This window comes from Salvelinus alpinus, chromosome 10 (genome assembly GCF_045679555.1).
Source record: "Salvelinus alpinus chromosome 10, SLU_Salpinus.1, whole genome shotgun sequence".
NCBI classification, from domain to species: Eukaryota; Metazoa; Chordata; class Actinopteri; order Salmoniformes; family Salmonidae; genus Salvelinus; species Salvelinus alpinus.
Genome location: NC_092095.1, coordinates 67,449,394 through 67,460,630, shown reverse-complemented (window position 1 = coordinate 67,460,630; position 11,237 = coordinate 67,449,394). Strand labels below are relative to the sequence as shown.

The 11,237-nt window shown below is 41.4% G+C and overlaps 1 protein-coding gene and 1 long non-coding RNA gene across 2 annotated transcripts; one reads left to right on the top strand and one right to left on the bottom strand.

Annotated features, from left to right (window-relative positions):
- Positions 1-6,201: 6,201 nt before the first annotated feature.
- Positions 6,202-10,425, bottom strand: LOC139532703 (OX-2 membrane glycoprotein-like). Its single transcript, XM_071330642.1, has 5 exons — positions 10,152-10,425; positions 9,647-9,988; positions 8,404-8,730; positions 7,676-7,774; positions 6,202-7,462 (listed from the first exon to the last, which is right to left on the bottom strand). The coding sequence occupies exons 1-5, from the start codon at positions 10,189-10,191 to the stop codon at positions 7,398-7,400; spliced, it is 873 nt and encodes a 290-aa protein (XP_071186743.1). The 5' UTR covers positions 10,192-10,425; the 3' UTR covers positions 6,202-7,397.
- Positions 9,738-10,702, top strand: LOC139532704 (uncharacterized). Its single transcript, XR_011666637.1, has 2 exons — positions 9,738-10,016; positions 10,547-10,702. It is a non-coding gene; the product is annotated as an uncharacterized lncRNA (long non-coding RNA).
- Positions 10,703-11,237: the final 535 nt, after the last annotated feature.

The following is an 11,237-nucleotide window of genomic DNA, read 5'->3' as shown; positions in this document are numbered from 1 at the left end:
TAGTAACTGACAGCAGCATGGGTTAGTAACTGATCGCAGTATGGGTTAGTAACTGACAGCAGTATGGGTTAGTAACTGACTGCAGTATGGGTTAGTAACTGACAGCAGTATGGGTTAGTAACTGACAGCAGTATGGGTTAGTAACTGACAGCATTATGGGTTAGTAACTGACAGCATTATGGGTTAGTAACTGATCGCAGTATGGGTTAGTAACTGACTGCAGTATGGGTTAGTAACTGACAGCAGTATGGGTTAGTAACTGACTGCAGTATGGGTTAGTAACTGACAGCAGTATGGGTTAGTAACTGATCGCAGTATGGGTTAGTAACTGACTGCAGTATGGGTTAGTAACTGACAGCAGTATGGGTTAGTAACTGACAGCAGTATGGGTTAGTAACTGACTGCAGTATGGGTTAGTAACTGATCGCAGTATGGGTTAGTAACTGACAGCAGTATGGGTTAGTAACTGACTGCAGTATGGGTTAGTAACTGACAGCAGTATGGGTTAGTAACTGACAGCGTTATGGGTTAGTAACTGACAGCATTATGGGTTAGTAACTGATCGCAGTATGGGTTAGTAACTGACAGCAGTATGGGTTAGTAACTGACAGCAGTATGGGTTAGTAACTGACAGCAGCATGGGTTAGTAACTGATCGCAGTATGGGTTAGTAACTGACAGCAGTATGGGTTAGTAACTGACTGCAGTATGGGTTAGTAACTGACAGCAGTATGGGTTAGTAACTGACAGCAGTATGGGTTAGTAACTGACAGCATTATGGGTTAGTAACTGACAGCATTATGGGTTAGTAACTGATCGCAGTATGGGTTAGTAACTGACTGCAGTATGGGTTAGTAACTGACAGCAGTATGGGTTAGTAACTGACTGCAGTATGGGTTAGTAACTGACAGCAGTATGGGTTAGTAACTGATCGCAGTATGGGTTAGTAACTGACTGCAGTATGGGTTAGTAACTGACAGCAGTATGGGTTAGTAACTGACAGCAGTATGGGTTAGTAACTGACTGCAGTATGGGTTAGTAACTGATCGCAGTATGGGTTAGTAACTGACAGCAGTATGGGTTAGTAACTGACTGCAGTATGGGTTAGTAACTGACAGCAGTATGGGTTAGTAACTGACTGCAGTATGGGTTAGTAACTGATCGCAGTATGGGTTAGTAACTGACAGCAGTATGGGTTAGTAACTGATCGCAGTATGGGTTAGTAACTGACTGCAGTATGGGTTAGTAACTGACAGCAGTATGGGTTAGTAACTGACAGCAGTATGGGTTAGTAACTGACAGCAGTATGGGTTAGTAACTGACAGCAGTATGGGTTAGTAACTGACTGCAGTATGGGTTAGTAACTGACAGCAGTATGGGTTAGTAACTGACTGCAGTATGGGTTAGTAACTGACAGCAGTATGGGTTAGTAACTGATCGCAGTATGGGTTAGTAACTGACAGCAGTATGGGTTAGTAACTGATCGCAGTATGGGTTAGTAACTGACTGCAGTATGGGTTAGTAACTGACAGCAGTATGGGTTAGTAACTGACTGCAGTATGGGTTAGTAACTGACAGCAGTATGGGTTAGTAACTGATCGCAGTATGGGTTAGTAACTGACTGCAGTATGGGTTAGTAACTGACAGCAGTATGGGTTAGTAACTGACTGCAGTATGGGTTAGTAACTGACAGCAGTATGGGTTAGTAACTGACAGCAGTATGGGTTAGTAACTGACTGCAGTATGGGTTAGTAACTGATCTCAGTATGGGTTAGTAACTGACTGCAGTATGGGTTAGTAACTGACTGCAGTATGGGTTAGTAACTGACTGCAGTATGGGTTAGTAACTGACTGCAGTATGGGTTAGTAACTGACTGCAGTATGGGTTAGTAACTGACTGCAGTATGGGTTAGTAACTGACAGCATTATGGGTTAGTAACTGACAGCATTATGGGTTAGTAACTGATCGCAGTATGGGTTAGTAACTGACAGCAGTATGGGTTAGTAACTGACAGCAGTATGGGTTAGTAACTGACAGCAGCATGGGTTAGTAACTGATCGCAGTATGGGTTAGTAACTGACTGCAGTATGGGTTAGTAACTGACAGCAGTATGGGTTAGTAACTGACAGCAGTATGGGTTAGTAACTGACAGCATTATGGGTTAGTAACTGACAGCAGTATGGGTTAGTAACTGACTGCAGTATGGGTTAGTAACTGATCTCAGTATGGGTTAGTAACTGACTGCAGTATGGGTTAGTAACTGACAGCAGTATGGGTTAGTAACTGACAGCAGTATGGGTTAGTAACTGACAGCAGTATGGGTTAGTAACTGACTGCAGTATGGGTTAGTAACTGATCGCAGTATGGGTTAGTAACTGACAGCAGTATGGGTTAGTAACTGACTGCAGTATGGGTTAGTAACTGACAGCAGTATGGGTTAGTAACTGACTGCAGTATGGGTTAGTAACTGATCGCAGTATGGGTTAGTAACTGACAGCAGTATGGGTTAGTAACTGATCGCAGTATGGGTTAGTAACTGACTGCAGTATGGGTTAGTAACTGACAGCAGTATGGGTTAGTAACTGACAGCAGTATGGGTTAGTAACTGACAGCAGTATGGGTTAGTAACTGACAGCAGTATGGGTTAGTAACTGACTGCAGTATGGGTTAGTAACTGACAGCAGTATGGGTTAGTAACTGACTGCAGTATGGGTTAGTAACTGACAGCAGTATGGGTTAGTAACTGACTGCAGTATGGGTTAGTAACTGACAGCAGTATGGGTTAGTAACTGATCGCAGTATGGGTTAGTAACTGACTGCAGTATGGGTTAGTAACTGACAGCAGTATGGGTTAGTAACTGACTGCAGTATGGGTTAGTAACTGACAGCAGTATGGGTTAGTAACTGACTGCAGTATGGGTTAGTAACTGACAGCAGTATGGGTTAGTAACTGACTGCAGTATGGGTTAGTAACTGACTGCAGTATGGGTTAGTAACTGACTGCAGTATGGGTTAGTAACTGACTGCAGTATGGGTTAGTAACTGACTGCAGTATGGGTTAGTAACTGACAGCAGTATGGGTCAGTAACTGACTGCAGTATGGGTTAGTAACTGACAGCAGTATGGGTTAGTAACTGACAGCAGTATGGGTTAGTAACTGACAGCAGTATGGGTTAGTAACTGACAGCAGTATGGGTTAGTAACTGACTGCAGTATGGGTTAGTAACTGACAGCAGTATGGGTTAGTAACTGACTGCAGTATGGGTTAGTAACTGACAGCAGTATGGGTTAGTAACTGATCGCAGTATGGGTTAGTAACTGACAGCAGTATGGGTTAGTAACTGATCGCAGTATGGGTTAGTAACTGACTGCAGTATGGGTTAGTAACTGACAGCAGTATGGGTTAGTAACTGACTGCAGTATGGGTTAGTAACTGACAGCAGTATGGGTTAGTAACTGATCGCAGTATGGGTTAGTAACTGACTGCAGTATGGGTTAGTAACTGACAGCAGTATGGGTTAGTAACTGACTGCAGTATGGGTTAGTAACTGACAGCAGTATGGGTTAGTAACTGACAGCAGTATGGGTTAGTAACTGACTGCAGTATGGATTAGTAACTGACTGCAGTATGGGTTAGTAACTGACTGCAGTATGGGTTAGTAACTGACTGCAGTATGGGTTAGTAACTGACAGCATTATGGGTTAGTAACTGACAGCATTATGGGTTAGTAACTGATCGCAGTATGGGTTAGTAACTGACAGCAGTATGGGTTAGTAACTGACAGCAGTATGGGTTAGTAACTGACAGCAGCATGGGTTAGTAACTGATCGCAGTATGGGTTAGTAACTGACAGCAGTATGGGTTAGTAACTGACTGCAGTATGGGTTAGTAACTGACAGCAGTATGGGTTAGTAACTGACAGCAGTATGGGTTAGTAACTGACAGCATTATGGGTTAGTAACTGACAGCAGTATGGGTTAGTAACTGACTGCAGTATGGGTTAGTAACTGATCTCAGTATGGGTTAGTAACTGACTGCAGTATGGGTTAGTAACTGACAGCAGTATGGGTTAGTAACTGACAGCAGTATGGGTTAGTAACTGACAGCAGTATGGGTTAGTAACTGACTGCAGTATGGGTTAGTAACTGATCGCAGTATGGGTTAGTAACTGACAGCAGTATGGGTTAGTAACTGACTGCAGTATGGGTTAGTAACTGACAGCAGTATGGGTTAGTAACTGACTGCAGTATGGGTTAGTAACTGATCGCAGTATGGGTTAGTAACTGACAGCAGTATGGGTTAGTAACTGATCGCAGTATGGGTTAGTAACTGACTGCAGTATGGGTTAGTAACTGACAGCAGTATGGGTTAGTAACTGACAGCAGTATGGGTTAGTAACTGACAGCAGTATGGGTTAGTAACTGACAGCAGTATGGGTTAGTAACTGACTGCAGTATGGGTTAGTAACTGACAGCAGTATGGGTTAGTAACTGACTGCAGTATGGGTTAGTAACTGACAGCAGTATGGGTTAGTAACTGACTGCAGTATGGGTTAGTAACTGACAGCAGTATGGGTTAGTAACTGATCGCAGTATGGGTTAGTAACTGACTGCAGTATGGGTTAGTAACTGACAGCAGTATGGGTTAGTAACTGACTGCAGTATGGGTTAGTAACTGACAGCAGTATGGGTTAGTAACTGACTGCAGTATGGGTTAGTAACTGACAGCAGTATGGGTTAGTAACTGATCGCAGTATGGGTTAGTAACTGACTGCAGTATGGGTTAGTAACTGACAGCAGTATGGGTTAGTAACTGACTGCAGTATGGGTTAGTAACTGACAGCAGTATGGGTTAGTAACTGACAACAGTATGGGTTAGTAACTGACTGCAGTATGGGTTAGTAACTGATCTCAGTATGGGTTAGTAACTGACTGCAGTATGGGTTAGTAACTGACTGCAGTATGGGTTAGTAACTGACTGCAGTATGGGTTAGTAACTGACTGCAGTATGGGTTAGTAACTGACAGCAGTATGGGTTAGTAACTGACTGTAGTATGGGTTAGTAACTGACAGCAGTATGGGTTAGTAACTGACTGCAGTATGGGTTAGTAACTGACAGCAGTATGGGTTAGTAACTGACTGCAGTATGGGTCCATGTGTTGAATTATTAAAGTAACATCAACTACAGAATGTGTGGACATCAGTGAATATAAGGAACTATGGCTACACATCAATCCTCTTTGTTCACTGATTAAACCATAGTTTTTTAGACAGTGACTTTCACTTCACTGTAGGGTTTATACAGTGACTTTCACTACACTATACAGTTTATACAGTGACTTTCACTACAATACATGCATTTCACTACATTACATTCATAATTTACCTTTAATTTAGCCTATAGCAGGGGTGTCAAGCTCATTCCACGGAGGGCCGAGTGTCTGCGAGTTTTTGTTTTTGCCTTTTAATTAATTAAGACCTAGACAACCAGGTGAGGCGAGTTCCTTACTAATTAGTGACCTTAATTCATAAATCAAGTGCGAGGGTGGAGCAAAAACCCGCAGTCACTCGGCCTTCCGTGGAATGAGCTTGACACCCCTGTAAAAAGCACTATATTTCATAAAGAAAAGCAATAGTATCAGCAATATTGTGTACATTCAGAAAATAATTCTGACAAATGCAGTATATCATGCATAAAACTAATTAGCTCACCTATAGAAATGACTAGTCTATTAGCAGAATAAACAGGTAGTTGTAATGTGCAGAAGACCTGGTGAAAATGTGAGTTCTCTTATAGAAAGAGAATTTGAATTCTCCTCTGTGTCCAACCAACATGAGGTTGAATCACATATGGCCCCTCCCCATACACCAGGCTAAAGTAAACTCAGCTGGTGAATTTTTAAATATATATTTTTTAATGTTTTTCTTCCATAGTGTGTAAGCCTATGTCAGAACCATTGTTTTACCAGTTTTAGTTGAGAAGGTTAAAGGAACTCTTCTCAAGTTAAAAAACAGAAAGGAGCTGAAATATTACACACACATAGCCAAGTGAGCCTGGCGCAGAGCTTTAAATGGTTTTAAATGGTGATGATACTGTAAACAGAGCTATAAAAACCTACCCCTGATGTTAAATGGTGATGTTACTGTAAACAGAGCTTTAAAAACCTACCCCTGATTTTAAATGGTGATGTTACTGTAAGGTGACAATGGGCAGTTTGTGTTTTTTTAAATACAGCGAATAGTTTTATATCAAGAAGGGGGAAACACAATCCATATAAAGAATGTTTTTGAATCTTAAACAATATAAAACCTTGTACAGATCAAGTGAGAATAATAGCCTGATTTATAAACAGTGTCAAATCAAGTGGGGTCAAACACAACAAGCAACATCCATGATCAGAATAAATAACAATATGAACTCAAACATGACGATATATCAAAGAGCAAACATTATCATCATTATGACCATTACATTCTAAGGTCTCAAATACATTCACACATTACACTGACATAACAGGAAGAACAACAAACTCTGTACTTCCATAGATTTATAATAACAATACACTGTAAACTTAACTTGAACAAAAGTGCAACAAGGTCAATCATATTGAAGTGGGTTGAAATAAAATAAATTAATAGGTTATTTAAAACCATAAAATAAATAGATACATCTATTCTACTTGGTGTATGTTATAATAAAGTACATTCAAACAGTAGGTGGTGCTGTCCTAATAGATGAGGTAACCTAGCCTGACGACTCAAACTAAATTATTCCGCTGCTTTGTCCTTCACTACATACTTTAGTATGAATATGGTGAGGGTTATTAATGAAGTTGTTTGTGGTGACGAGGGGCACGAGGGGCGTTGTACAAAACAATGTCTTCAGCAATTGGATTGTCTCTAACCAATCAGAGTAACAGCCAATGATGAATTTTCAAACTGCTGTTTTACCCACGTGTGTTCTAGCTCTGACTCAACCCATCGTTACCGGACAAATCAGATGGCCCCGAATGCGTTGGCATTCGGTGAAATGTTGGGGAGGTACTCAAATCCAGACTCATTGCGAAGAAGAAACGAACGTCCTTGGGCGTGGCGTTTGGCCGGAGCAAGGAGTTTGGGTAGCCAGGCAACAGGTAGCCAACCTCATATCACAACACTCACCTACAAGAGGTCATCAATCTCTCAAACCTAAAAGTGCCATTTCAGTACCTCTAAACAGCATTAACCATATCATGGCTTGTATAATGCATGTGTTAATTAGCTTATTTATGACTGTGTAAGAATGATTCAACAAGGTTCAACATCCAGGCTCAGTAACAACAGGTGCTCCAGTCCTCAACAAAAACAGCTGTCAGCTACAGTGCATATAAGCACGGTCAGCAACAACAGACAGATGTTTACACAATGCTCCTAGGAGGGTCCTGCTCGTCTGCTGTGGTTTCCAACGCTGCTTGCCTGCAACCTGCCAGATAGAATGTGAAGGTTACTATACTGTACTACAGTGAATCTGAAAGGACGTTATCCATAAACATTCCGGAGCTCTAAGGCATGCGTTGCTCACAGTTTGTTTGATAAAAGCCAGAACCATATATAGAGTTGATGACTCAATTCATTCCATTTGTCTTACTAAGACGATTAAAATAAAGATATTACAGATAATCTTGTGCGGACTCACCTTTTTTCTTTTGAAGTTCGACACAGCCAAAGATGACTAAAAGGGAAATGATTAGGAATACTGGAATGGCAACAGCCCACGGGGATGTCCTCTTGTCATCTGGAAGGTGAAACATGAAATTCCAGTGAGCATGTGTTTGGAGAGATAGCATTTACTCTGAAGAGAAAGACGAGGAATTATACACCCTTCCTTTTTAATGCATTCAGTTTGAATAACATGTTGACATCATGTTCTGTCCCATCTATCCAATCATATCATCCATCACGTAGCTTCCCTGAGGGGCTGGAAACTACCCAGAACTCAACACAACACTTGACTACAGTGGGATTTTAAACGGGAGTGACTCGTGATGCTTTACCATGGTAGTCAACATTAAACCCAACTGGTGAGATAAGATTACTAACAGCACTAATAGCATCACCACATTAGCCTCTTGGAACCAGCCTGAAATCGCTGTGTTCTGTTTTCAGGAAACAGAATGTCACGCTATTGCACGATGATGTTGGTCACAAGGCTATCACAACATGCCCCTGGGGATGATGTAGCCTGTTAAATAGATCTCCAAATTCATGTATCCAAATGTAAATGTTTATTATTAATATCATGAATTTGGCATGCTGTTTATAGAGCTAGGGATGATGTTTTCTCAATGCTGTTTTCAGGTTGAACCATTCTGACACGCTAAAAGAGTCTGGTTTAGAAGTATATAATACGTCAACATCACGTACCCTCTTCAACCTCCCTCTCTCCAGGGAGAATAGGAAGCAGGACCCGCTCGTGTCTCTGTGTCCTCATCCCATTGTTTATGATACAGTCCACATATCCCCCTGAGCCTGGCAACAGTTGGAGGGTGATGTTGCTATTGGCTGTGACAGTTTGGTCTTTGTTAATGACAGTCCAGTTGTTAGGTGTCTTTATGAGTGCTGCTGCAGAAATGTTCCATTGGATCCAAGGTGCTGGTTTACCTGTGGCAGAGCAGCTGACCACAACTTCCATGTCTGAGTCAGGTTCAGTGCTGGGGACTTTTTGCATTGTGGCTCTCACTTCAGATACACCTTTGAATAGATGAAACAGGGAATATTAGATCATGTTGATTTTATTTATTTTACCAGGCAGATCAATTAAGAACTGCTTTCAAAATATGTATCATGTTTTCATTTATGGTTTGACACCAGCCAATGTCCCTTATTAATGCATGCAGAGTTCATGGTCATTCAGACATTTTTTTCAATCCTGCCAGTGATGTAACAATGCCAATATGGTGATTTATACTTGCAGTTAGCAGGTGTTCTAAAGCATAGTGTTTCTATTCCCTAATAAAACCCCTAATAAACCCTTTACACGCCCATACTGTATTATTCAGATATATCACTCCTTAGCAAATGTCCTGCTGTAAAGGGTGACTAAAGGATTATTCTATATTTGGCGAAGCACCAGATGTAAGGACCTTTATATTACCTGTATTGGTGGTTTAGCTTAAAAATGTATTAGTGAAGCATCTACAGTACATTCGTAAAGTATTCAGACCGCTTCCCTTTTTCCACATTCAGTTATGTGACAGACTTATTCTAAAATTGATTAAATAAATACTAATTCCTCATCAAGCTACACACAATACCCCACAATGACAAAGCAAAACATCTATTTTAGGCTGTAAAGTAACAAAATGTGCAAAAAGTCAAGGGGTCTGAATACTTTCCGAATGTACTGAAGGTATTACTTACTTCTTTATGAATGCTCCATAAGAGGATACCCCCAGTGACTTTCACTTCTATTCCAGTACCAGCACACCTGATTCAACTAGGTCTAATCAAGGGCTGGATAATTAGTTGACCAGGTGTGCTTGTACCTGTGCTGATTTACGATTATTATTTTGAGTTACAATATCACTTACATTAAAATATAACTTCAACTGAATAGAGAACAATAGAGGGAAGCCCTAAAACTGTTATTATTCAGTGCATTAAATACCTTGAACGGTAAGACACGTCTGCTTGCGTATTGATCCACTCGGGTAAACATTGAAGGAACAAATATAGCAGGCTTCGTCCGCCCATGTTACATTCTTCACGGTAATGGACGTCGAGTTGAGAGATGCCTCCGTGAAAACCACCTTGCCTCGGTGCGGGTCTATGATTTTAACGCCAAACCGCTTGCTGTAGGTGGCCAGATTCTCCACCGAGTCGTCTTTGAACAGCCTCTGCCAGGTGACTTGCAACACACCTGTCGGGTCCGCAAGGGTGCAGGTATATGATGCGTCGGCATTGAAGTCAACCCTGGTGTCTCCTCTAGCTACGACGTTGGCAGAGACCGCTACAAATGGAAGAAGGCAAGTTTACAGGTAAATTAATACAGTTTAGCCTACAAACAAAATAATCAAATACCTGTCAAACTTGGTAAATGTTGCTAACCTAACCTATATTATCATATATGAGCAGAATCAACCACTAGTCAGAAGCCATGGAAAACAATTTACCTTCAGAGAGCAAGCATAAGAGAATGAGAAAAGTATTCATTCTCAGCTGGTGAATGTTGACATAAGCTCATGGTTTCTCACGTTGGACCATATAATATATTGCTTCGTTAGTTGCACGTGACGTGAGTCATATTCAACGAAAGTGCAATAATGTTTTTGGAAATCCATTATTGTTGATGCGGGAAGCCTATAGAGTAGTCTCGGTTCCCGGCCGTAGCCAATTACAATGTGACATCTACTGTAAATTAAATGACAAGGAACAAGGAACTGTTGGTTCTTGTATTTTGTTGTGGCTCACAGTAGGCTGAACCTGAATGACGTCATAGCAAAAAAACAAACAGATGGGAAATCTATTTAGCTATAGTTTGTTGACGTAACATTATTTTTGTTCACAGGCTCTGTGCCAAACTAAAGTCCAATTTAGAGGCCACCACATCAAAGGCATCAACAGGCTACTACAAATACAGATAGTTCCACACAAATTGGCAGCTTATGCTGCACCCCCAGAAACTATACTGAACAAAAATAAACTCAACATGCAACAATTTAAACGATTTTACTGTGTTACAGTTCATATAAGGGAATCAGTCAATTGAAATAAATGTATTAGGCCCCAGTCTATGGATTGACTGGGAAGGGATGCAGCCATGGGTGGGCATAAACCCACCCACTTGGGAGCCAGGCCCATGCCAATCAGAATGAGGTTTTTTTCCCACATAAGGGCTTTATTACAGACATAAATACTCCTCAGTTTCATCAGCTATCCGGGTGGCTGGTCTCAAACGATCCCTCAGGTGAAGACACTGGATGTGGAGGTCCTGGGCTGGCGTGGTTACATGTGGTCTGCGGTTGTGAGGCCGGTTGGATGAACTGCCAAATTCTCTAAACGACGCTGGAGGCGGCTTATGGTAGGGAAAATAACATTCAATTCAGTTCTGATGGACATTCCTGCAATCAGCATGTCAATTACACACTCCCCCAACTTGAGACATGTGACATTGTGTTGTGTGACACAACTGCACATTTTAGTGGCCTTTTATTGTCCCCAGCACAAGGTGCACCTGTGTAATGATCATGCTGTTTAAT

Coding starts and splice junctions, on each gene's coding strand:
- LOC139532703 (XM_071330642.1), bottom strand. CDS start 10,191: ATGAATACTTTTCTCATTCTCTTATGCTTGCTCTCTGAAG. Junction 8,731..9,646: donor GACGTGTCTTACCGTTCAAG/GTATTTAATGCA, acceptor ATCTATTCAAAG/GTGTATCTGAAGTGAGAGCC. Junction 7,463..7,675: donor CGAACTTCAAAAGAAAAAAG/GTGAGTCCGCAC, acceptor TCTATCTGGCAG/GTTGCAGGCAAGCAGCGTTG.